The 27929-nt window shown below is 47.7% G+C and overlaps 1 protein-coding gene across 4 annotated transcripts in view; it reads right to left on the reverse strand.

The window, feature by feature from the left end:
• The window catches only part of ZMAT4 (zinc finger matrin-type 4), a 180379-nt gene that overhangs the window by 125261 nt on the left and 27189 nt on the right, over window positions 1–27929 (reverse strand). For all 4 annotated transcript variants that reach the window (XR_008310949.1, XM_053268932.1, XM_053268935.1 and 1 more), the window contains exon 2: window positions 2565–2666. Coding sequence is in view for 3 of the 4 variants with exons in the window: in XM_053268932.1 (XP_053124907.1) it covers window positions 2565–2666 (102 nt within the window). In the remaining variant the exon portion in view is untranslated. The remainder of the gene's footprint in view (window positions 1–2564; window positions 2667–27929) is intronic.

Genomic DNA, 27929 nt, shown 5'->3' on the forward strand with positions numbered 1-27929 from the left:
AATTAACGAGGTTCCGCGGCTATGAAGTCAAACTGTTAGGTCAGTTTCTTTCCATGCGGCCCTTTGTTCAAACAGGCTGGGTGAAAACTTATTACTGTATGAAGCTACAGTAGTAAATTTTCTTTGTTGTGAGTACAAAAAGGGACCAGACAGATAGATAGATTTATTACTGATTTATAAAACAGGATTAATTTATGTTTTGTTAATCGACAATAAATTTATACTATTATTTTTTAATGAACAGTATTTTTCCGGGATCCAGATAAAATTTGTATGGAGTTCTCTTTAACCCTTTAAAAATCCTCCCTCCTGCTCCATAAACTGTATTTACTTGAATCTAAGATGAGGTTTCCCCCCAGTTCTTTCCTGTTAAATATGGGGAGGTTGTCCTCTTTCCTTAGGTTAAATACAGGTATAACCTGTACTTAACGTCTATCTTTGAGGGCATCGTCTTACATTCAGAGTCACCTTCTATAGATGAAGTAGATATAAATATAGATTCCACACTCCCTCCTCCTCAATTCAGGTTCGCCTTTCTGGAGTAAATATATTTTAAAGGAATGACACTGGAAGGATTCTATTCTGTTTGGAATAATCTGTTCATGGCCAAATGTTAAATGTGAGCAGATGTTAGCGGGCACAGCAGCAAACAACAGCCTGGAAGTTGTGCCCACCCCAAGACCAACAGCCTCTCTGCCAATTAAATACACAGTTGTCATTTTCGGCTGTCCTCAGACACATCTAGCCGAGCAAAACTGGCTTCAGCTCTCCGACTCCCCTCAACGGATGGGCGTGGCTTGGAACTGCCAACTGGTCCCAATGACCAGGCCAGTCATCAGTGACCAGCCCACTGTTCTGCACAAGATTATACACAAGATTATACACTGTTCTGCATTATACACAAGAGATGGAGGGAAATGCGAAGAGGAGTCATCCGAAATGCAAACCTGCCCATGATTTCCAAGTCTGTGCATGTTCAATGGGAACATTTTGGATCAACTTTTATTACGCATTATCTTCACCCTTCAAAACACAGGCAGCTATCTAAGCAGCAAACACGGAGCTGCATCACTAGAACGCACTGCCTGCATAGTAGCTATCATGGCACATCATGTGTGTGTGTGTGTGTGTGTGTGTGTGTGTGTGTGTGTGTGTGTGTTTATGCATAACTCAAGTCAATCTTTATTACAGTCCATGACCAAAACTCAACAATCAGAAACACCACAACAGATTCTCCCTCTGACACAGCAACGTGTGTGTGTGTGTGCGCGAGTGCGCGTGTATATGCATGCGCACACACACACACACACACACACACACACACACACACACACACAACCAATAATAATATTCAAAGACCTGGTGCATGCTCAACAGCAGAGATGTTCGGTGAGCCAGGCCCACAAATTTTGGCCAATGGTACCATGTCAAAGTATGAATGCTCATAGTTATTTCTGGCAACATCTGTCCCTCTGGAGCAGTCTTCCCTCTAACAGGCATTCCCAGATGTCGTTGACTACAATTCCCAAAATCCCCAGCTGCAATGGCTTTTGCTTGGGGATCATGGGAGTTGTAGTCAACACCATCTGGGAATGCCTGTTATACGGAACACTGCTCTGGAGTAGTTCCCTGTAACATGGATTTCCAGATGTTGTTAACTACAGCTCCCAGCATTCCCAGCCGCAGTGGCCTTTGGCTGGGGTTTATTGGCGTTGTAGTCAACATCATCTGGGAATCCCTCTTACAGGGAACACTGCAGTCTGGAGATGGAAAATAGGCGATAGCATTGTTGTACTTACAGCTGTGTGTTATGACCCCTTCTTTAGCCCCACACACCCCCTCCCAAATTAGAGTAAAATTGCAGTCATTTTTGCACAGAGCAAAGCGTTAGGGTCAGGGGTAGGGAAACAATGGACAAAGTGTTGTACTCACTCCATGGAGTGATCTGCCAATTTTCATTCCTCTGACAATATCGATAAAATTGTGTAGTCATTTTGGGGTTTTTGACACTTATAAAAGCTTTTAAAACACCACTGATATCCAGTGGTCAGGACAATAAGAACATAACCCATTGAAAGCTGAAAGTCCTGCAATGCTATCACTTCTTTTCCATCTCTAGGGGTGCAAAGATATAGTGTGTTGTCGAGTCAGTGTCAAGCTGGTGTCGGCTCCTGGCACCCACAGAGCCCTGTGGTTGTGCTTGGTAGAATACAGGCGGGGTGGACCACTGCCTCCTCCCACATGGTATGACATGATGCCTTTCAGCATCTTCTTATATCGCTGCTGCCCAATATCGGTGTTTCCCATGCCAGTGGGGATTCGAACCGGCAACCTCTGGCTTGCTAGTCAAGTCATTTCCCCACCGCGCCGTTATCACATTTGTCTCCCAAGATGGTACTGACCACCCCAGCTGGCTCAGGTACGAATATGCTGTTTTTGCATAAGAAGTAGGAAAACAAAGAGATTCACAGCACCCTGCCCTTCTAGGCATCTCTCCGTAACACAGTCCAGAGACCCTGCAGGCTTCCAGTTTTCATCCCAACATGAAACGTCACAGTTCTTACCTCGTAATGGGCCACGCGCTGAGATTCAGATATGAGCTGCGCGCTGCACACTTTGCAGTAGCTTTCTGTGAATAATTCCTGGTCAATGTCTGAGGACTTCATCTGCTTGCAAGGAGAGAAATAAAACAAACAAGAAAAGAGAGAGCTGTGAGTGGTAGTCCTCACAGCCCAGGCACATCTGTACAGCAGATCCCAAATCACATCTCACAACGCTGCACGAAAAAAGCTGAGCCAAGAACCTTTTTTTGCGGGGGGGAGTTGGTGATAAAGTCAACATTGTCATTACAATTGAATTCGACTGTATCGGAAGTAAGGGAATGCAATTATGCAGAATGCGGATTCATAGTTTCCCTCAAGCGTCAGCCTTCTTATGCAAGCTCCGTCAATCGAAAGAGAACCTGCAAGGAAGCGCAGAAATGCCAACTGGAATGTCCAATAAAAGTGAAATTAAAAATCGCCCTCAATTGGAAAATTTGACATCAACCCACCCTCAATTTCGAGACTGAAATGCATGTTGCTACCCATCTTAAGAAAGTGTGGGTACTAGTGGGGAAGTCCGCATGCTGCTTTCACTTTTCTAATGCACTGCAGGCACTCATATAGGAAGCTGCTGTATACAGAGTCAAGACATTAGTCCATCTAGCTCAGTATTGTCTACCCAGACTGGCAGCAGCTTCTCCAAGGTTGCAGGCAGGAGTCTCTCTCAGCCCTCTCTTGGAGATTCCGCCAGGGAAGGAACTTGGGACCTTCTGCATTCAAGCATGCAGGTGCTCTTCCCAGAGCAGCCTAAGGAGAATATCTTACAGTGCTGAGACAGGAGGTCTCCCATTCAAATGCAAACCAGGACATACCCTGCTTAGCAAGGGTCTTCATGCTTGCTACTACAAAACCAGCTCTCTCTCAGACATGGAGGAGCAATTCTCGCCAACTTCCCCTTCTCTCAGAAGCATTCTGTGCCACCCAAAACTATGTTCCTGAGGGCTGCACAATCCTTCTCTCCTGCCCTCCAGCACATGGCTGCTCAGGATAGCTTTAACACAGTAAAACAACAATAAATAAGAACACAAGCATACAAAGAAAGAAACCAACGGCAGGCGAAAATAGCAGACAGGACTAAAACCAATTAAAACAGGAAACCTTGTTAAAACCAATTATCATTTTAAAAGGAGGGTTTTCAGACTCTTTTTAAAACTAACCAAGGAGGGAGACCAACGTCTCCTCTAATCAATGTCCTTCTGGGAGGGCATTTCAAAGACAGGGGCCATTGCTGAGAAGGCCGTGTCCCTGGTCCCTACCACCCACATCTGTGTCAGTGGCAGGCCTGTGATGAGGATTGGAGGACCCTGTCAGATTCATATGGGCGAATGAAATACTCCAGGTACTCTGTGGTCACAATCTGTATAAGGCTTTGAAGGACAAAACCAGCACTTTGAATAATACTGGAGAGAGGGAGAGGGGAGAAGATATAAATAGGCAAATGTTTTTGCAGAGGGTGGGTTCAGAAGACACAGAAAACCAGCGGCTTGGCTGAACCTCCAATTCTCAGTTTTTGTCCCCAGGCTTTGGGATGCTCTGCAGGGAAACAACTTGATTAGCAAGCCAGAGGTTGCTGGTTCAAATCCCCGCTGGTATGTTTCCCAGACTATGGGAAACCCCTATATTGGGCAGCAGCAATCTAGGAAGATGCTGAAAGGCATAATTTCAAAGACAACCACAGGGCTCTGTAGTTGCCAGGTGTGAACACTGGCTCGACGGCACACTTTACCTTTTACACAGTGGACATCTGCTCCTCAGTCTCCATCACAGCTTTTGGAAAGCAAGTCAAATCATGACTTTTTGCCCAGGCTTTTATGAGAGTGTGGCGTTCTTGTTGCTGCTGCTTCTGTGCCATGTTTCATGGTTTTATGTGTATATGTTTTTTTTAAAAAACAAACCTTGTAAAATAGATTTTTATTTTGTATTATACTCCAATGTAATGTTTGTTTTGACTGTCTAATAGCTTTTGGGTTGTTTTTGAATCGACTGTAAACCATCTTGAGATTATTTTAATGAAAGGCAGTATATAAATCCAACAATAAATAAATTCCTGGAGTGCGCTGTGAGCCCGACTTACAGTGTTGGGATGGGACAGCTATGCCAACATTGGGTGTGTCGTCTGTACCCTCCAACTCTAGCATATTCCACCCCACTTACATCCATAGCAATAGCAATAGCACTTACATTTATATACCGCTCTATAGCCGAAGCTCTCTAAGCGGTTTACAATGATTTAGCATATTGCCCCCAACATTCTGGGTACTCATTTTACCGACCTCGGAAGGATGGAAGGCTGAGACAGCCTTGAGCCCCTGGTCAGGATCGAACTTGTAACCTTCTGGTTACAGGGCGGCAGTTTTACTACTACGCCACCAGTGGCTCTATAAAAGCCTACATCCATAACCAACATCTTGGTTATAGATTTCAGCTCCTGGACCACAAGAAGAGCAGAAGGTGTGAATGTTGGAGGGCTCAGATGACACGTCCAATGTCATCAGAGCCCTCCCAATGCGGGGGAGTGGGGCTCCCATCCAGGATCCAGGAGCATTGCTCTTTCTGTGCCATTTGAACCAGTCCAGGGATTGCCAAATAAAATCATAACTGAAATGCAGAAGACAATATTCCCGAGAGTGCAGGGAGCCATTTCAGCTGGGCTCGGTGCGCTCCAGATCGGAATGACTTGCAAGTTTACTTACAGCAAGCAATCTGTGAGGCGTGTGCCCGATACAAAATGAAAACTGAAACCCTGGAAGCAAGCAAGCAAGCAAGCAACCTACCGGGTTGCTTTTTTAAAAGATCCTCTCCCATTGCCTTCCCTTACCCCTTTCTCTCTGTAACAGAGACCCCACTTGGTAGCTTGCCTGACCCCTGAGCTCCGTCCTGCAAACCTGGCTGTCTCTTCCATGGAAGCAGCTGGGCGAGCGATGTCTTACTCCCCTGTGCGTTTCGCTTCAGGTGGTGCTGCATGAAGCAGATGCCAGGCTGCCCTTTTCAATTGCCATTTCATCTCACACACAGGTAAGCAGCCTTGCCAGGGAGACGATCCAGCAAAAAAAAAAAAGAGGTTTATTACTCAGCAAGGGAGTCCTAATCCTCGCACACAGATGGGACAGACCTGTGATCTTTCCTCTCACCTTCTGACTGCAACCAGTTAGAAGAAGACTTAGCTTTATTGTAAGGGCTGTGTGTATTCTTTAAAAATCCAAATTATACACCCAGAATATTGCAAATTAATGCATATGCATAGTGAGACAATATCGCGCAGGGATACAATATTGTGTCATACAGTGATACGATACAACGCATGGTCATTCAAATCTAAGTTTAATGCAGGTTACCAACATTGGTGTGATGGTGTGAACCCACACCAAAGCGAAAATCTCAGATTAATCTCAGACCATAAATCGTTTTGGAATGGGTCTACACTATCACGCTAATGTCGGGAACCCACATTGTGTGACCAAAGCCTATGCATAAATAATTTTGTTTCTTTTGGCAGGGGGGTCAGGGTGGAGAGTGGCATTTGCAACATACAAATAATCAACTTTTTGTAAGGTCGTATACAAATACGAATATGACAAATATTTATATACCACTTTTCAACAAAAGTTCCCAAAGTGGTTTACATAGATATAATTTTTAAAAATACATAAAAATGGTTCCCTGTCCCCAAAGGGCTCACAATTTAAAAAAGAAACATGACACCAGCAACAGCCACTGGAGAGATGCTATGCTGGGGGTGGATAGGGCCAGTTGCTCTCCTCCTGCTAAATAGAAGAGAATCGCCACTTTAAAAGGGTGTCTCTTTGGTCAGTTAGCAGGGCGACCTCTTGATCTGCAGAAATTCGCTGCTGACACTTTTAGCCATGTGCTGATGAAAATATTATTAATTTATCACTGCTGCAAATCCACCGGCACACAGTTCAAAAGCTGGCAACTCACTAGGTGGCCACAAGTGAGAGCAGAGAATTCCAGGTTCGAATTTCATCTCTTCCATACACTCATTAGTGGCCTTCGGCAGAATATTTATCAATCTTCTCCCCACATCTACAGAACAAGGGTGCTGATCATGGATTGTTTTGAGCATATTATTGAATTGAAAAGTTTTGTAAATAAAGGACATACACAAATTTTACCTAGCATTATGTTAAACACGCACACAAACAAACAAGCAGCAAATCAAAGCACTTTTCAAATAGAAGCAAATGGGCAGTCCTTGCTTGAGTTGGGTGCAGGGAGAGAAAAGGGGAAAGAAGGGCAGAATCCCCCAGTGGGGTGAGCAAGGGCAGTGGCAGAAGGCAGCAGAGAGGTCCATGGGGTGGCACCTATGGTGGCAGGGGGAGGGCCACTGCTAGACCTCCATGGATTGTCTATGCCCCACTTATAAACAGGGGCATTGCCAGGTATTCAAATGTTTTGGGTCCGGGATCCAGTGTTTTGTTTTTGACAATCGTACCCCTCTAAGAATAATTATGTGTGTTTTTAAAAGTCTCTGCTATTATGATTTGGAGTACTGGGTGCAGTTCTGGCCATCGTATCTTAAGAAGGACACTGTAGAACTGGGAAAGGTGCAGAAGAGGGCAACCAAGATGATCAGAGGCCAGGAGGAGCTTACTTAGGAGGCAAGGCTACAGCATCTGGGGCTCTTTACTTTGGAAAAGAGGAGAGTGGGGAGACATGATAAAAAGGTATATAAAATTATGTATGGGGTAAAAAGGAGGAGACCTGGTCTTGTGGTAGCAAGCATGACTTGTCCCCTTAGCTAAGCAGGGTCTGCCCTGGTTGCATATGAATGGAAGACTAGAAGTGTGAGCACTTTAAGATATTCCCCTTAGGGGATGGAGCCACACTGGGAAGAACAGAAGGTTCCACGTTCCCTCCCTGGCTTCTCCAAGATATTGCTGAGAGAGATTCCTGCCTGCAGCCTTGGAGAAGCCACTGCCAGTCTGTCAAGACAATACTGAGCTAAATGGACCAATGGTCTGATTCAGTATATGCCAGCTTCCTGTGTTCCTGTGAGAGGACCGACAAATGTTTCTCCTTCTCTCACAATGTTAGAACCAGGGGTCATCCCTGACCTGAATCTCAAAGCTGGGGATTTCAGGACTGACAGAAGGAAGTACTTTTTCACACAGTGCATAGATAATCTATGGAATTCTCTGCCACGGGATGTGCTGATGGCCACTAGCTTGAGTGGCTTTAAAGGGGGCTTGGACAAATTCATGGAGGACAAGTCCATCAGTGGATACTAGTCTTGATAGCTATAGATTACCTCTAGCCTCAGAGGCAAGAGATCTCTAAATATCAGTTGCAGGGGAGCAACAGCAAGAGAGAGGGCATGCTTTCGCCACTTGCCTATGGTCTACCCAGAGGCATCTGGTGGACCACTGTGCAAAAGAGGATGTTGGACAAGATGGACCTTATCCAGTGGGGCTTAAAATACAAACACCTGTTACAATAATGGAAACAGCAGAGAGCCTGGTGCGGCTACTCTCTGCTTGGGCACATGCCTGAAGCGACCGCCTCACCCTGCCTTATGGAAGGTCTGCCTTACATGGGCCATGATGGATTTAGATCTTGCCCATTACTCCCACAAATAAGATGAGATTTTCCTCAAACCTCTGGGGGATATAATCTGCACAGGGCTCCTACCCAGGCAGATGATCGCACTCCCTGCTGCCTATCTTGCTTTTTACAAGCATAGGACTTTAAACGGAGAGCGCACACAGCTCCCGAAATGCGGTCAGACACAAGCCAGAGGTTGCCAGTTCAAATCTCTGCTGGTATGTTTCCCAGACTATGGGAAACACCTAATTGGGAAGCAGCGATCTAGGAAGATGCTGGAAGGCGTCATCTCATACTGCGAGGGAGGTGGCAATGGTCAACCCCTCCTGTATTCTACCAAAGAAAACCACAGGGCTCTGTGGTTGCCAGGAATCGACATCGACTCAACGACACACTTTACTTTTACTTGTCATGATAACTTGCTATTTGTCATCAGGCATGGGAGAGACAGAAGGGAAGCAGGGAGTGGATATTTTCTGCCATGCATGCGTCCATCGACACACATGCACGCTACAGCCAGGTTGCATCTTTTCCCAAAAGAGACTCTGGGAAGCTCCCCAAGGCCTGAATCGCTCTCGTGTTCAGCCATCAACATTTTAAGAAGGAACCTCCAAACTGCAAAATGGGGGCATTGATTTTTGAGGGGCAGGTCCCAAGACACAGGGGCTGTTTTGGCGGAAATGGAGACCACTCAGAAGGAACATGTGCCTTTCTCTTCCGGAGCTCCGACACAGGCTTCCCCCAGGAGCCCTGCAGCAGCCAAAGAGATACCAGCTGCCACCCAAGCCAGAAATCTGTCGCTGAACACCTGGCCGTCCCCTCCCAGCCTCCACCACACCTCTATCAAGCCACTGATCCTCCGATGCTCTTAAAAGGCTCTGCTCCAAAGCGCCCTTGCACCTACAGCAGCTGATAAGGCATGCAAGAACGCGAGGCACGGCATGATTTGCTCCGTTCACCTTTTGTCCAGGGCTGCCTTCCGGGGAGCTGGGAAATTAATGCACCACCACTCTTCATGCCAGCTGGACTTCAACCATCCGGCTGAGCACAAAGCACTTTAGGACGCAGCAAGTTCTGAATATTTCAAGCCCTTCTCCCGGCCCCTCCACCACAGACAATGGCTGTTTTGTCTTCTGCTGTTGCACAGAAGTGGGTTTATTATTTATTGAGAGCATTTCTCTCTGCCGCTCAACGCCTTTGCCAGAGTCAACCTGACGCACCTCGCCTCCCTCCCATCTGCGACCTCTCGGCATGCCAGCTCAGCACCCCCTGGTGGGAAACCGGGAAGAAAACTGGCCCTTCAAATACCGACTCTCACACCTTTCCCCACCCCTGTTTTCATCTCTTTCTTGTGTACTTTTCACACGGCTGTATGCCTCCCCTCGGAAGATGACTCGGTCAGCCCTTTCATGATATGGAACTGTCGGACACTCCGTTCCTGCCGGCTGCACTTCCATTAGGATTGCCACATTTCTAGCCTGCTCTTGCTGCCATGCCTTTCGACTGGGGCTTGATCACAACACGGCAAGAAGGGAAGAAAGGTCTTCCACGGATTGCAGCCGGTCACGCTGCTGCTCATGGCACAGCAGCAGAGGCCAGTTGAAAAGTTGGCAACCGGACTCATAGGCATTCATTTACTCTGCCACGGCTTGCTGTGCAAGGAACGTAGGTACACAGGAGGTGCCTATACCGAGTCAGAGCATTGGTCCATCTGGCTCAGTATTGTCAACAAGTATTGAACTACAGAATTGAACTACTCAGTATTGTCAGCCCCTGCTAACTGGGCAAAGAGGCACCTTTTAACGTGGTGAATGATTCTCTTTATTGAGCAGGGGGAGAGTAACTGGCCCTGTCCACCCCCAGCACAGGACCTCCAGTGACTGTTGCTGGTGTCTCTCTTATGTTTCTTTTTAGATTGTGAGCCCTTTGGAGACAGGGAGCCATCTTATTTATTTATTATTTATCTGTGTAAACTGCCCTGAGCCATTTTTGGAAGGGCGGTATAGAAATCGAATTAATAATAATAATAATAATAATAATAATAATAATAATAATAATGACAATACTGACTGGCAGTGGCTCTCCAAAGTTTCAGGCAGGAGTCTTCCCAAGCCCTACCTGGAGATGCTGCCTGGGATTGAACCTGGGACCTTCTGCATGCAAGCGTGCAGATGCTCTTCCACCGAGCTGGCTCCATCCCTTAAGGGGAATATCTTACAGCACTGACATGTAGTCACCCATCCAAATGCAGACCAGAGTGGACCCTGCTTAGAAAAGGGGACAATTTGTGTCTGCTGCTGCAAGACCAGCTCTCCTCCCCAGCTTGCCCAGATCCATTAAGGTCATCTTAATGGATCTATGAAATCCATCAACCCTATGCAATGGTAGGCTATTTGAGAGTGTGTGTGTGTGTGTGTGTGTGTGTGTGTGTGTGTGTGTGTGTGTGAAAACAGGGGTGGAAGAGGGACAGCAATTTCCTAGGGTCAGGCAGGGCCAGGCAACAGAGGTGGAAAAGCTGCCCGCTTTTCTTCCCTGCTTTGGCTAGACTCTGTTTCGGCACGAGCCAGGGAGGGAGAATGGATCAGTCAAGTCATGCAGAGGAGCCATGACCTGTCACTGCTGGAGTGGGAGCCTGCCTTGTGAATACATAAGTGCAGGGAGTGAGTCTGTTCTGGGGTTCTGCACACGTCCGGATCAAGTGGCACCATTTGCTGTCTGAGCTGCAGAATTCAGCATCCCATTCCCATCATATTCCCATCAATGAGCCCCTGGTGGCGCAGTGGTAAAACTGCCGCCCTGTAACCAGAAGGTTACAAGTTCGATCCTGACCAGGGGCTCAAGGTTGACTCAGCCTTCCATCCTTCCGAGGTCGGTAAAATGAGTACCCAGAATGTTGGGGGCAATATGCTAAATCATTGTAAACCGCTTAGAAAGCTCCGGCTATAAAGCGGTATATAAATGTAAGTGCTATTGCTATTGCTATTGCTATAAGCAGCAGGGCTGGGACCTGCAAACCCAGGGCTGCACCACACTGCGGCCTCCCAGCTGCTTTTGTACTACAACTCCCAGGATCCCCAGCCAGGGGCGGAGCTATAAGCGGGCGGATAGGTTCAAAGAACCTGAGCCGCCCAGCTCCTGGGGTCCACCTGGCTTGTCCCTCCCGCCAAGTTCTGGGGGCATTTCCCAGCCAGCTTGGTTGTCCACTTAGTATCTTCTTTGTTTCCCCACTCTCTCTGGTTCTTGTAAGAAGCAGAAACGTATCTTATTGTTTTTTCACTAATGAGCATATAGAATCTCTGCGAACATGGTGGAGATGCAGCAGCATTCAGGCAGGTATGACTCAGTGGACCTCATGACACAGCCAGAAGAGATGAGGCAGAGATCAGAGAATGCACCCCAGCTGCGAGTGACATTAAAGGAGGCAACAGCCACCCACACGGCTCCGTCTTCTGCTTTCTGGAATCTGGGCAGCCAGATAGATCCAAGAACTTCTCCGGCTGCGACATATTCAAATCTAGCAAAATCAGGCCAGGTTTCTCCACTACCTTCACGGGATCTTGTCTAACCAACAAAAAGGGGGGTTCTTAAGAAGTGCATAAAGACACATGTCATGATTCCGATCAGAAACTGATTCGGTCGAGGGGCCAGTCTGGGAAATGGATGATGGGAGTTGTAGTCCTAGAGCAGCTGGGAACCCAGACTGGAGAAGCCCTGGCCTATGGTGTGGTGCGAGTTCAGGACCATGAGGCTACAACTCCTTGTGGTCCTGAGGACAGCGCAAGCGTTCTGCACCTACACAGTCATGGTCCACCGAGTGGCGTGAGTGTTCCTGATGATGGATTTTCGATCTTTGGCGGGGGAAAACATGGCAGCTTACTTTAGCACACTCAGCGACCAACACAGCTTGCAGCGTGTCTGTGTGCTGTTCCCTTCCCCGCAAAGAGATGTCGAAACCTGGGCTATATTTAAACAAGATGCCAAAAACAGAAACGGCACATGCAAACATGAATAGCACCGCCACCCACCTGGAGGCCAACCCACTTGTAACAGTGCTGTCCTGAAAGGCGGGACGGAGGGATCTCTGCATAAACTTTCTGTGATCATCCTGATTTGGGCTTGCAGATGGCCTCTCAGAACTCAAGGGCCCTCTCAGACAAGCCAGCCCAAACACAAAACCCCCAGGACCAGGGGTGTGGCAAGGCTGGAGACAACCTTGGGACAAAATTTGAGGAGCCCCACCCTCATCTGCCCAGGCCTGGCCCATCCACCTGACAGAGCTAAGTAGTCACATAGGGCACCAGTTTTTTGGGGGGTGCATAAACAGTACCAGAATACAGCACTGCCAATATTCTCCCTCCCTCCCCAAGTCCTGCACAGTGGTGTAAGGATACGTCACCCTGCACCCCGCTCCCCACAGGGCCTGCAAATTCTGCCCCTCAAAAGACCGGGTCCTCTTTGCATCTCAAAAGGCAAAAGCTATGGGAAACAAAGGCGATATCGGCAGCCGAAAACCCATCGGCATTAAGCAATGGTGCCACTACCATGATTTAAAGCGAACATTAACGTACAAAACACGATCGGAACAGCAGCAGAAAGTCGGCTGAAATAAAAACAGTGCCATTCGCTGTCTCCAAATGTTGTGCAGAACTGTCGTCCTAGAAATAGTTCTGCACAACCCTCTCAACATCCCAGATATGCCATGATCCAGACTGGGAATTTGGTTCGGTTTAGGCCCTCGCGGCTGGCACAAGCCAATAACTATATGCCAGGGCAAGGAAGGCGCTGCACTGGCAAGCATGGAGTGTCCCCTAGCGAAGCAGGGTCTGTCCTGGTTTGCATTTGGATGGGGGACATATGAGCATTACCTGCTGTGACAGAGTCCTTAGAGCATCGGCTTTGCATACAAAAGCTCCCAGATTCAAATCTTGGCAGCCTCTCCTGGGAGGGCTGGAAAAGAATCCTTTCTGAAACCTTGAGGAATTGCTGCCAGTTTGAGTAGACAATACTGAGCTAGGTGGACCAATGGTCTGACTCCATATATGGCAGCTCTCTGTGTTCCTACAAAACTATCTTGTCATTTCTTTTGCGACGCTAACTACTTTGAGGTTTTTGTTGATGAAAAGTGGTATATACGTATTCTTAATAACAATAATAAAACTTTTAAGCAGCCTAAGAAAGCTTAAAGGGCTTTAGTTGACAACCTTAATAATCAGGAGAAGCTTCTTTTTTAGAGCACCGTCACCTAAAGTGGAGCAGCGGGAAAATGCTTGACTAAGAAGCAGAAGGTTGCCGGTTCGAATCCCCGCTGGTACTATATTGGGTAGCAGTGATATAGGAAGATGCTGAAAAGCATCATCTCATACTGCACGGGAGGAGGAAATGGGAAACCCATCCTGTATTCTACCAAAGAAAACCGCAGGGCTCTGTGGATGCCAGGAATTGAAATCGACTTGACGGCACTGTTTATCTTACACCCTACTAGGACTTCACAAGTCACTATTTACACAGGAAGTCCAATGCACATCTGATCGGTGCACAACATTACTGATATGTGCTGCACACAGTTATTTGCACACCATAAGCAGCTTCAGATGTTCTAAAAATGGCTCACTCTTAGGGTTTCCATGCCCTGGCTTTCCAAATCTGGGTGCCTAATTTGCATATTATGTAAATTGGCTTGAAAATAATTTTGCATATGCAAATTAGCAGCTGCACTTTCCAGTTGATTTGGATATGTGCCAACAGTAGTTGGGGAAGATATCTTTGACTGACCATTTTCCTTGACATATTAACAGCAGCAGTAGAACAACAAAAAAATTGCACAGCTTTTTAATTAAGGCTGGAATTCACTCTTATTTGAGAGAAGATCTGATTGAAACCAATGGTGCTGACTTCTAATTAGGCATGCACTGAACGTAAAGCCAAGAAAGTCCTTAAACAATTCAATACACCTGGTAGCCAGCCTGGTAGGCAGGTAGTGATTCACATCAAAAGCAAGCTATCCTCTCAACTGCCTGATAAAGATCCCCTGCTGAGAACAAACAAGGCAACATTCCTCAGGGGATTCCTGTACTTGTGAAAGTGAAACCCTCCCAGCTAGCTTCCTGTGCTCTGTCCAGCGGTTGAACAGAACATGACTGCACCTTTTGCTCCATAACTGCTTCTACAAGATGGAAGATGAAATCCGGGCAAATCCAGGTGGGCTAAGCAATCCAGGTGAGATGCGTGAAACCTGGAATTCCAGTGGATGGGGGGCATGGCAATTATATGCCACTCTAGCCATGTACAGTGGGGAAAGGGGAGAATCCTACCCCCGAAATGTCACCCACCCGAGCACCCTGCTACCTGCATTTATGACGGGGCTTGTCTGAAGAGGGAAGAACTCGCTCTGTGATGGCAGGCACCTCCATGATTGCAAGGGTGGATCGATCCAGTCTCACAATCAGGGAAGGGCCCACCATCATGTGGAGGACTCTTCCTGTTCAGACAAGCCCTGTCGAAATCATGAGTGGTGGGGCGCATGGGTGAGTGATGTGGCGGGGGCGGGACTTCCTCCCCCTTTGCCCCACACCACACAGCTACAGCAGGGCCTTTTTAATAACATCCGAAGAGGGCTATTGTTCACTTTGAGCAGTGCAAGTGAACTGTACTCGACCTGTTTGAGGGGTCTAGTCCCCCAAACTGACTTTGAAAAGGAATGCATGCAAAAGGAATGTAAAAGACCCTCACAAAAATGTGTACAAGCATACAGACAGCTAGACAGTTGTACATGTGAATAGCTGTCATTTTTAAAATGTATTTAACTCTGGATTTTTGTGCTTCCATGAACTACACACTTCCTCTTGGGCTTTTCTCCAAGACCCACCCAGAGTTCTACTCTCTATTCTTTGCAGTAGCAGCAGCAGCAGCAGCCTTCAAGAGCAGCAGCCGACCACACGGACAAGCAGAATATAGAACACTCCACATGGTGCTGATGCCCCAGATATGCTTTTGACCTTAATTAGGGCCTACATATTGGTTCGAGCGAGAGCAGTCGTGTTGGTGTCTGGGACCACAACTCCAAATGACGTGCGCGCACACAAATTCCCATGGCAAGCTCTCCCGTGTAAACATGTTGAAAGCTAATAGGGCCATCTCCACAGTGCGGAACAGGGACAGAGGAGCGCCCAGACAGGGTACGAGAGCCAGGCACACTCCTGATCAGTGGTCATGTGCAAAGGTCAAGGTAGCAGGAGGGAGAGGAGTAGTTGCGTGGGAGCCGGGTAGGATGGCCTTTTGGTTCATCTTTGAGAAGATGCTGGGGACGGAATGTGGGTTCGGTGCATCGGTCCTACGCAGCTCCTGGCTCCCACATAATCACTCTCCCACAAAGGGATACCTAGGTAATTTTGGAGCCTGGACCTAAAGGCCTTTGGAGGCCCCCCCTCCCCTGGAAAATAAGCATCATCATGCTCCACCAGGCGACCACTCCACCAGGGTCTAAAGAGGATTGGCCGGGGGGCATGGGCCGTGGAGGCCCTGGACTTCAGCCCCAAAGTCCAGGAGTAAGAGCGCCTCTGCTCTCCCCCACTTCCTACCTTGAGGAGAGCTGGACTTGTGGTAGCGAGCATGAATTGTCCTCTTTACTAAGCAGGGCCCATCCTGGTTTGCATTTGAATGAGAGACTAAATGTGTGAGCGCTGTAAGCTATTCCTCTCAGGGGATGGAGCCGCTCTGGGAAGAGCATCTAGGTTCCAAGTTCCCTCCCTGGCAGCATCTCCAAGAGAGGTCTGAGAGAGATTCCTGCCTGCAACCTTGGAGAAGCCGCTGCCAGTCTGTGTAGACAATACTGAGCTAGATGGACCAATGGTCTGATTCAGTATATGGCAGCTTCCTAAGTTCCTAAAAAGGGTGAAACAGAAAGTTCCCTGCTGTAATGGTCTACAATTTTACATGTTACCAAAAATGAAGAGAAGAGCAAAAGAAGCAATTCAGAAAGCAAAAAGTACATCATCAAGTTACATAATGCCCAGGTGTAACATCCACTGCAGGTGGCATTTCAGAGAAGACAGGCATCCGATGACTGTGGGGCCCAACTAGGCCAATGGAGAGAATGCCATGTATATGAGGTTTTAATAATTTGGGAGCAAACACCCACCAATTGGTGTTTTGTAGTCCGTAACAGGCATTTTACCAGGCAGTCAGTTGGCAACTGACGGGAGACAAAATCTTGATTTTTGTCCCCTGCTCACTTGGCAAAGAGGCACCTTTTAACGTGGTGATTCTCTTTATTGAGCAGGGGGAGAGTAACTGGCCCTCTCCACCCCCAGCACAGGACCTCCAGTGACTGTTGCTGGTGTCTCTCTTATGTTTCATTTTAGATTGTGAGCCCTTTGAATGGAATTGAATCTTATTTGTTTGTTGTTTCTCTGTGTAAGAATCTTATTTGTTTGTTGTTTCCCTGAGCCATTTTTGGAAGGGCGGTACAGAAATTGAATTATTATTATTATTATTATTATTATTAGACAGGGAGCCATCTTATTTGTTTGTTTGTTTGTTTGTTTGTTTGTTTTCTCCATGCTTTGGAAACTTTTTCTGGAAAGCGGCATATAAATATTTGTGGTTGGTTTCAGTCCTTGGCATTACCAATTACAAGAATCTCAGGTAAACAGCACTCGGAAGGCTCCTTTGACCGAGTCCACCTGTCAAAATAGACCATATGGAGCTTGATTAGCCACTGTGGCTGGGGACAATGGGAGTTGTAGTCCATTGTAGCTGGGGACGATGGGAGTTGTAGTCCAACAACATGTTGGGGACCCAAGTTTACAAAGCCCCAATCTAGATGAATCAAGAGCCTGTCTAGAAGCAAAGCGGTTTCTCGTCCTCTGTTTGCATTCAGACCGTTGCATTCCAGGCTTCTCCAACCAAGCTTTGGAGGGCCCAGCTATAGGAAATGCTAGCTCCTTGATTAATCCAATCAGATCAGGATGTTTGAAAATGAGGCTACAGCTGCACAGGCCCTCCGTGGGCTGCTCCTTCTCCAAACAGAAGGGCGGGCAACTTTAATAACCATACAGACACGGACTTGCCAGTTTCACTGCATGAAAACTAGGAGAAGAGGCTGAATTCATCTGGTATTGTCACAAACTGTTTCCTTCCACCCCCCCAACCAGAGAGAGAGAGAGAGTCATCCCATAATGTGGCTGTTGCCATGGGAACAGGGGTTCTGAACAAACAGCAGCATCCATAATTTGGTAAGAGTTTAGCCTAAATTTGTGCATGCTTGCTGATGGGCATGTACCTGGATGAATCAAAACGGCTTCTCTCTCTGTGGGCAAATGCTGCTAAGCCCTTTGCTGGGAGATGCTTGTTTATTCCTCAAAAGTCACGAGACAGGTGGATCAGGCTGCAGGAAAGACAGGCTGAAACGCAACCCACAAGTCCGGCCAAGGACAGATCTGGGAAATTTCCGTGCTCTTTGCAATCAAAAAGGAAGCTCTTTGGGGGGGGGGGACAGAACCTCCTCATCTCCCAAATGCTCCAAAACAAGTGAAGCTGAATCTGTTGCTTCCCGCTTCAACAGGACTTATCGCCCCGGGGGGCTCTGCATAATCAGTCCCTGCCAGTCCCGATCAGCATCAATGCGGAAACCCGGGAGGCAGAACCAGGCAAGGTGGCGATGAGCTAAGATGGAGAACCCTCCTGGGAACAGACGTGACTCCCAGTATTTAAGCAATTATTGTAATCCAGGCTCCCTGGATACAAAGCCTCCTGTGTCAGCCTCCCTGCTGAAGAGAACCCAGAGAGTGTAGAACCGGGGCGGGCGGGCAGCCAGCCGGGGCTAGAGGTGGTCACAGGGAAACCTAGGGAGCTGCCGTCTACTGAGTCAGACCCTTGGTCCATCGAGCTCAGGACTGCCTGCACTGACCGGCAGCAGCTCTCCAAGGTTTTAAGCAGGGAATCTGTCCCAGCCCTACCTGGAGATGCTGCCAAGGATTGAACCTGGGACCTTCTGCATGCTGATTGACTGGTGAAGTGCCATTAAAAGGGGTCTAAAGACTTATCTTTTTACCCAAGCTTTTTAGCTTTTTAACTTTTGATTTTTTAAAAAACTTTTGATTGTTTATTATTTGTTTTAAATTGTTTTTAGTATTTGTTTGTTGTGAACCGCCCTGAGACCTTGGGTTAGGGCGGTATAAAAAATGTGCTACATAAATAAATAAATAAATAAATAAATAAATAAATCAAGTTGGTGTCGACTCTTAGCGACCACACAGATTCTCTCCAGGATGATCTGTCTTCAACTTGGCCTTTTCAGGTCTCTCAGTGGTGTAGATGCTCAACCGCTGAGTGACGACCCCAGCCCTCAAGGCAAGGATAGGCAACCTTGGCTCTCCAGCTTTTGTTAAACTCCCATCATCCTCAGCCACAATCAATTGCAGCAGGGGATGGTGGGAGTTGTAGTTTAGCCACAGCTAGCAAGCCAATGCCGCTTACCCTTGCCCTAAGGGGGATCTCTTGTGGAAGACTGAGCAGGCATGATGTCACCCATCCAAATTCAAACCAAGGCAAACCCTGCTTAGCAAAGGGGAAGGTTCATGCACACTACCACAAGTCCTGCTCTCCACCCCAAAGGCCTCCCGCGTGGCCACCAGCACAGCTCCCAATCCCAAGGACACCCCCACCACCAGAGGAAAGCTGGTCTTGTGGGTAGCAAGCATGACTTGTCCCCTTAGCTAAGCAGGGTCTGCCCTGTTTGCATTTGAATGGGAGACCACATGTGAGCAATGAATGATATTCCCCTCAGTTGGATGGAGCCGCTCTGGGAAGAGCATTGAGGTTCCAAGTTCCCTCCCTGGCAGCATCTCCAAGATAGGGCTGAGAGAGATTCCTGCCTCAACCTTGGAGAAGCTGCTGCCAGTCTGTGAAGACAACACTGAGCTAGATGGACCAATGGCCTGACACAGTATATGGCAGCTTCCTATGTTCCTATGCTTTCCTTTAGAAATGCGAATGCCACAAGCGAATGGCTTGGAAGGTCTGGCTGCCCTTGAACCGTAAAATCCTCACTAGACATTGTGGCCACGGGGCCTGCTTGCAGGGTCTCCCGTCATTAAAAAAAAGCAAACCTCTGCAGCTGCACTTCACCGATTTTCTGAGGACTGGCCATGGTGAATTGCTTTTGAGCGCTGGGCCTCTTCTCCTGCAGCTCATCCCCCGGCCTTTCAGGCCTGACCCAGAACACCCACCGGGATCGATAAGCACTCACCATGGCTTTCAAATGGCCGCCTTTAACTCTTGCCTCAGAGGAAAGAGAAAGGTTGGCAGTGCAAAGCCTGCTACGCTTCTGCCCCTGCGGCCTGCCTACCCTTCCCCCTGCATTGCAGGGCCTGTGCTGTCGCATAGGGAGGCCAGTGGCAGCCCCGGTTCAGCCTGCTGCCACACCCCCTGCGTAAGATGTCAGAGCCTGACCTCAGAAGTGGGGGCGTGACTTGGGCGTGGGGGCGTGTCTTGGGCATGAGGTGTGGCCCCTGAGTGTGGCGGCCCAGGTACTTTGAACCCCTTTGTGCTACGGTGGCTCCACCCCTGGGCCTGTGCAAGTTGGAACGGTGGGGATTCCGACGTATGAATTCCCTACCACCACCACCTAATGGCACAGCGGGGAAATGACTTGACTAGCAAGCCAGAGGTTGCCAGTTTGAATCCCCGCTGGGATGTTTCCCAGGCTATGGTGAACTCCTATATCGGGCAGCAGCAAGATAGGAAGATGCTGAAAGGCATCCTCCCAGACTGCGCGGGAAGAGGCAATGGTAAACTCCTCCTGTAATCGACTAAAGATTACCACAGGGCTCTGCGGTCGCCAGGAGTCAACACCAACTGGATGGCACACTTTATCTTTACCTTTACCACCAGGAGGCATTCGAGCATGGCTCAAGTTCCCCGGCTAGCCTGCTGGTGGGGGGGGGGACCTTTAACTGGCTGCCCAGCACTGGCATGAGGGCAGCTGGGCAGCATAGCAAAGTTTGGGAATTTAAGAGTGGTGGGCAGGAAGTGACACACTTCCCACTCAGAAGCCCACACAGCTGCTTGGAGGACACGTGGACTTCTGGAGAGTGTAGAGCAGGCCTGCTCAACTTCGGCCCTCCTGCAGATGTGAGCCTACAACTCCCATAATCCCTGGTTATAGGCCACTGTGGCTGGGGATTATGGGAGTTGTAGTCCAAGAACAGCTGGAGGGCCTAAGTTGAGCAGGCCTTGTGTAGAGTGACATAGAAGTTGGGGGGGGGGCGAGAATTCCGATGGCAGAATTCCCATGGTTCTGGCTTGCACAAGCCTAGTAGCAGCTATTTGCAGATTAAACCATGGGTCCCCAATCTTGTGTCCCCAGATGTGTTTGGACTACAGCTCCCAACATACCCTGCCACCAGTGTTCCCTCAAGCAGGGATTCCCAGATGTTGTTGACTACAATGCCCAGAATCCCCCAGCAAAGGCTATTGCAGCGGAGGGTGCTGGGAGTTATAGTCAACAACATCTGGTAATCCCTGCTTGAGGGAACGCTGCCTGCCACAATGGCCTTTAGGCCAAAAGGGATGATGGGAGTTGTCACAATGGATGATGGGAGATGTAGTCCAACCACATTTAGAGACCAAGGGTTGTGAACCCTGCAAGCCAAATGAACTAGAAAAGCCTCACTGGAATCTCAACAGAAGAGAACATTGGGCTGACTTCTCAGATGCACCCCTTCACTCTGGTTCCTCCCTTGCTGTCTCAGAATCTTCTGATCATAATAGGGACAAGGGACATCATCCATAGGGATGAAGAGGCTACCACATGAGCACAGCTGGGCTGGTCCTGTTTTTGAAATTCAGGATGTTATTTGGGCTGTTGCTCCAATGGCACTATACATATGCAAGTCTCCATGACTGTGCCAAACATGTCTTGTCCCACTTAGCGACAGAAGATTCTAACTAAAAGGTCGGGGTTTTTTTGTGTTTTTTTACTAATGGTACATAGGAAGCTGCCATCTACTGAGTCAGACCATTGGTCCATCTAGCTCAGTATTGTCTACCCAGACTGGCAGCGGCTTCTCCAAGGTTCCAGACAGGAGTGTCTCTGAGCCCCATCGTAGAGATGTCAGGGGAACCTTCTACATCCAAGCATTCAGGAGCTCTTCCCAGAGCAGCCCCATCCCTTAAGGGGAACATCTCACAGTACTCACGCATGGAGTCTCCCATTCAAATGCAAACCCAGGCAGACCCTGCTTAGTAAAGGAGACCATTCACACTCGCTACCACAAGACCAGCTCTCCTCCCTGGTGCAATCTCCTGGTGCTGATAGTGGTTGTTGCCTGCTGAGGTTGTAACTCAGTTTTATGTAATTTATTCTTTTGATGCTGTATATTTTTATTGTATTATATTGTTTTTATTCCTTGTGCTTTTTTTGGTCATGGACCGTACATAAATTTGATTGATTGATTGCCTGCTAAGGTAATAGCTCTCCTCATATGCTCAGACGCCCATGTTGCCGAATTCTTCTTAAACACTGCTGCAAGACTAATCCACAGCTTATACTATGGCAACTAACGATGCAGGTAGTGGACTGGAGCATGGAGGATCTAGCCAAATTGCATTTCCATGGTCATAATTTTGAAGGGCACTGCAGTCTTGCAGATTGCACATCAGCACCCGCATGGCATGAACATCCTGGGTCACTGAATTGCCTCACTTTCTGGAGGCAATTTGGGGGGCTTTAATTGAGTTGATTCTTACTCGGCTTGAACTGGCTGCCAGAAACATTCCAAGCCCACAGTAGCCTCAGCCTAGACATGACACACTCTACCTGTATAGACAGAGAGCAGAGAGGGGGGGGGGCGGGAGGAGTTAAGCAGCCTCTCTCAGCTGCTTTGCATTTTTAACCTATTAATTTTACATTCAAAACAATAATCTATACAATGCATCACATAAAACTAGCAAACAAAATTCACACAAATACAAATATGCAGCACCTCTAATACCAAAACAGACACAGGAGACATCCCTATCATTTCAAACGCAAATATTTCACAGAATAAATCTCATCTTTAGCCACTCTGGCCTCGTACAAGCAGCCTTAGAATTGTCAATAAAATTAAGAAAAAGGAACCCACCTTTTAAAAAAATGATTTTGGTAACTCACACTCAAAGAAGCTTTATTTGTGAGGATAATTTGTCAAGTATTTAGATTCCCCATATTTTAAATTGCTGGTGGTCTCTCCCCTGCCCCCCACCCCACCCATTAGAGGCAATTTTAAAATTTTGTACCGGGGAGACCCGAGTTCAAATCCCCATGCAGCCATGATACTTCCTGGGCGACTCTGGGCCAGTCAATTCTCTCTCAGCCTAACCTACTTCACAGGGTTGTTGTGAAGAGAAACTTAAGTATGTAGTACTTGGAGGAAGAGCGGGATATAAATGTAGTAGTAGTAGTAGTAGTAGTAGTAAGGTAAAGTGTGCCATCAAGTCAGTGTCGACTCCTGGCAACCACAGAGCCTTCTGGTTGTCTCTGGTAGAATACAGGAGGAGTTGACCATTGCCTCCTCCCACGCAGCATGAGATGACGCCTTTCAGCATCTTCCTGTATCGCTGCTGCCTGATATAAGTGTTTCCCATAGTCTGGGAAACTTACCAGTGGGGATTCGAACCAGCAACCTCTTGTTCCCTGGGCAAGTTACTTCCTCGCTGTGCCATTAGGTGGCTTCTACCTCTGGTTCATATGGCACAGCACTTCCAATTATGTATTTTATATATTGCAAGACCTTTTGACAAAACAGATGCATGCACAATCAAAGAAAAATCTCCGACCCATGAGGAAGACCAAACCATACAACTAACTGAATACAGTGGTCCCTCGACTTACAAACTACTCGACATAAGTATTTTTCGAGTTACAAACGGCAGTTTTAGATCCTGTTTTAGATGGGGTTTCCTCGACTTACAAATTTTTAGATGGGGTTTCCTCGACTTACAAATTTTTAGATGGGGTTTCCTCGACTTGCCTGCCTGTTTACTGCCTGTTTATTCTTGAAAAGAAATGTTCCTGTGCAGTTTGCAAGCCTTACTGGGGGTCTGGGTCTTTTTTCTAGGCTCCGGAACGCATTAATCCGTTCCCAATGCATTCCTATGGGAAACCGCTTTTCGACTTACGAATTTTTCGACTTACAAATGTGCATTCGGAACGGATTAATTTCGTAAGTAGAGGGACCACTGTATATAAATTTGTGCCTTGGGGGCTGCTTATGACCTTTCCATGACCAATCCATGAGTCTCACTCATTTCAATGAGACTCCTTCCCAAGCAGTGTTCTCTGTAAGAGGGACTCCCAGATGTTGACTACAACTCCCATCATACCCAGCCAAAGGCCATTGCAGATGGGGATGGTGGGAGTTGACAGCATCCTACATGGCTCCTAAGTAAGTGTGGATAGGTTTACAGCCCTCAGTGACTAGGCCCAGAGATCTGTGAGCTAGCATGTCGCAAGGCAGGGCTTTCTCTGTGGTGGCACCACGGCTGTGGAGTACCCTCCCCCGAGAGCCGGTGAAACTATTGCAGTTTTTTAGGCACACTTTTAAAAACCTTCTTCAACACCCAGAGGTGTGTTTAATTTCAAATCTGGAGCCAAAGCAACTTTGTGATGAAGTCCTCAGAGGCCTCTAAATACCAGTTGTAGGGGAGCATGCCCTCACCTCTTCCCTGTGGGCTTCTCAGGGGCATCTAATGGGTCACTGTGTAAAGCAGGATGCGGGACTCGATGGGCCTTGGTGCTGATCCAGCAGGGCTGTTCTTATGAGCTAAACAAAAAATTGGCTTTTCTTAAGCTTCCATGCCAGCTTGTCCATCATTGCGTTGATTAAGTGCCATCAAGACGGTGTCGACTCTTAGCGACCACCTAGATAGATTCTCTCCAAGATGATCTGTCTTCAGCTTGGCCTTTAAGGACTCTCAGTGGTGCATTCATTGCTGCCATAATCCAGTCCATCCACCTTGCTGCTGGCCGTCCTCTTCTTCTCTTTCCTTCCACTTTCCCCAGCATGATGGATTTCTCAAGGGAGCTGGGTCTTCGCATAATGTGTCCAAAGTATGGTAGTTTGAGTCTGGCCATTTGTACCTCAAGTGAGAATTCTGGACTGATTTGTTCTATGATCCATTGGTTTGTTTTCCTGGCTGTCCGTGGTCTCCTCAAAGGTCTTCTGCAGCACCAAAGTTCAAAATGGTCAATACTTTTTCTGTCCTGCTTCTTCAAAGTCCAGCTTCCACATCCATAGAGTGTCACGGGGAAAACCATTGTCCGGATGATTCTAATCTTTGTAGGTATAGACAAGGCATCTAAATATCCTTTCCAAGGCCTTCATTGCAGCCTACCCAAGTGCTAGTCTGCAGCGTATTTCTTGACTGCTGGATCCTTGACTGTTGACGGTCGATCCTAAAAGGCTGAAGCTATCCACCATTTCAACATCTTCATTACCAAGTCTGAGGCTTTTTGCTCTGCCTGTTTTCATTCGTTTAGTTTTCTCTTCTTTAGAAGTCGTAGTCCCATTTTTTCATTGTGCTCCTTGACTTTCACTACTAGGGGAAAATTTTCCATCATTGCGTACCCTCCAGAATTTCACTGATGAAAAAGATACTCTCACGGACTCCTAACACCCTTCTTTTGACGCCAAAGATAACTCCAAGTATCGGTCACCAGACACATTAGGCACATCCATTTGCTGTTATCTGAACAAATGGAACCAGATACCCATGGGCTCCATTCATATCAGATTTATTAGTTCTGACATGAAAGGTTTGCAAAACAAATGGAGATGTTAACAAATGCCCCCCACACACACATTTTACAATGCACATGGCCGGCAATCATGCTATATCACAGGCTACATGGATAAAACAAGCAAACAAGGAGAACACCCCAGGATGTAACTACGGCTTGGAAGTTGATATGGAACACCACACCCGAAGTAGCCACTTAACTGTGCAGCAGGGAAATGACTTGACTAGCAAGCCAGAGGTTGCCGGTTCGAATCCCCACTAGTATGTTTCCCAGACTATGGGAAACACCAAATTGGGCAGCAGCGATATAGGAAGATGCTGAAAGGCATCATTTCATATTGTGCGGGAGGTGGCAATGGTAAACCCCTCCTGTATTCTACCAAAGATAACCACAGCGCTCTGTGGTCACCAGGAGTCGACACTGACCCAACGGCACACTTTACCTTTACACCTGAAATAGAAGTCTGCCTTTCTATATTAAAAAGAAATGAACAGTGAAATGGAAAAGCTGAACGAACGGGCAATTTAGCCATGAGAGAGAGAGAGAGAAAGATTCTCACACGCTTCTAGCTCAGTCACATGCTTCTGAACGCTCTTCTCTACATATTGTACACGGTGTTCATTCTCTCTGCAATTGCCTATCATACACAGATTTAAAAAGCAAAGAGAATGTTTTCACCACTTTGTTCCTTTGGTTAAACAGATTAGAAAGAACATAATTGTCCTACAATATGTTAGCAACTGCTCCAAAAAAAAAAAAAAAAAAAGACTTCACCAGCTACAATATTTGAAAAGAGATGCTGTGCTCTGATAATATCTTAGAGTATGGGCACACACATGGCTGTGTTGAAGGCTCGGAGAGTTAATAGTGCAAGAGATGGGCAAATACTGTATGTCAGTAGGGAGCCAGGAAGGAAGAAAACCCAGAGAAAGGGCTGGAGAGCTTTGCATGAATGGTCCACTTTGCTAAGCAGGGTTCATCTTGGTTTGCATTTGGATGGGTGACAACATGCAAGCTGTACAATATTCCCCTTAGGGGATGGGGTTATAACTCAGTGGCAAAGCATCTGTTTAGTGTGCAGAAGGTCCCAGGTTTACTCCCCAACATCTCCAAGTAGAGCAGTGAGAGATTCCTTCCTGAAACCTCAGAGAGCCGCTGCCAGTCGGTGTAGACCAGGCCTGCTCAACTTTGCCCCCCCCAGCTGTTTTTGGACTACAACTCCCATAATCCCTGGCAACAATGGCCATTAGCCAGGGATTATGGGAGTCGTAGGCCAACATCCAGCCACCTAATGGCGCAGTGGGGAAATGTCTTGACTAGTGAGCCAGAGATTGCTGGTAACTCGAAGTTGCCAGATTGGCTTTTTAAAAGCCAAATTTGGGGCTACAGCCCATTTGACTCACGAGTATACCCCTTAGGTTCTGGCACTCGAATCCCCACTGGAATGTTTCCCAGACTATGGGAAACACCAAATTGGGCAGCAGCGATATAGGAAGGTGCTGAAAGGCATCATCTCAGACTGTGTAGGAGATGGCAATGGTCAACCCCTCCTGTATTCTACCAAAGACAACCACAGGGCTCTGTGGGTGCCAGGAGTCGACACCGACTTGAATTAGGCGAACATCTGCAGGAGGGTGGAGGTTGAGGAGGCTTTGTGTAGAATAGACAATACTGAGCTAAACAGAGCAACATTCTGACTGTTGCAGCTTCCTGTGTTCCTCCCTATGGCCAGAGGCAACTCAGGGGTTCAGAACAGGACCATGGACAGATCACTGGGTAAGAGCAGGCTGGATATAAGGCATCCTCAGGCAACAAGTTAGAATGCTGTTAGTTCTGCAGTGGACTGGAGAGTTGGATTCTATTTTGACTTTTGAGGACAACAATGCCATGGGCAATGCAAAGCAAAATTAAAGAGGAGTTGCTGCCTCTCTATGGCTAGGCAGAGGCTGACTCAGGGCATCATCTCACAGCCAGCTGGTCCTTAGCAAACGTTCGCAGTTCGCCATCAGCCTGGCACGCTCCGGAATCTCAGCTGCAATCCACTTCATCTCCCTTCCAGATCACAGAACCATGACCTGAGAGGGCCGGCATGGCTGGAGAGAGTGGATCATAGAGGCGAAGTGGCTCCCAAAGCTGTCCGTTGTGCTGGCTGTGAGGTCTGCTTGTGTGTGATCTGTGCATTTTCAGTTGGTAGAGGAGGGTGGGTTCTGGAAGATGACACATCACGATTTGGGAAGATGACACATTCTTCTTTCCCAGCCCAACTTGGAGATGCCAGGGAGTGAACCTGGGATCTTCTGCATGCAGAACAGATGCTCTGCCACTGAGCAATGGCCCCATCCCCAAAGGTGGCATACATGGAACATAGGAAACTGCCATATACTGAGTCAGACCCTTGGTCTATCTAGCTCAGTATAGTTTTCACAGACTGGCAACGGCTTCTCCAAGGTTGCAAGCAGGAATCTCTCTCAGCCCTACCTTGGAGATGCTGCCAGGGAAGGAACTTGGAACCTAGATGCTCTTCCCAGAGCGGCTCCGTCTCCTAAAGGGAATATCTAACAGCGCTCACATGTTGTGTGTGAGCACCTTAAGATATTCCCTTAGGGGATGAAGCTGCTCTGGGAAGAGCATCTAGGTTCCAAGTTCCCTCCCTGGCAGCATCTCCAAGATAGGGCTGAGAGAGATTCCTGCCTGCAACCTTGGAGAAGCTGCTGCCAGTCTGTGTAGACGATGCTGAGCTAGATGGACCAAGAGTCTGACTCAATATATGGCAGCTTCCTATGTTCTTAAGGGGACAAGTCCTGCTCGCTACCACAAGACCAGCTCTCCTCTCCTCTCCGGGCACTGACCACACTAAAATCTGCATAGCTTCAGCATGGTGGTTGCACCATGTGCCTTCAGACCACACTCTGGGACCCACAGAGCTGCTAGTGGCAAATTTGGCCCCCAACTCCTGAAATTTCCCCACACACACTCCTACA

Source organism: Hemicordylus capensis, chromosome 8, assembly GCF_027244095.1.
Source record: "Hemicordylus capensis ecotype Gifberg chromosome 8, rHemCap1.1.pri, whole genome shotgun sequence".
In the NCBI taxonomy this organism is placed as follows: domain Eukaryota; kingdom Metazoa; phylum Chordata; class Lepidosauria; order Squamata; family Cordylidae; genus Hemicordylus; species Hemicordylus capensis.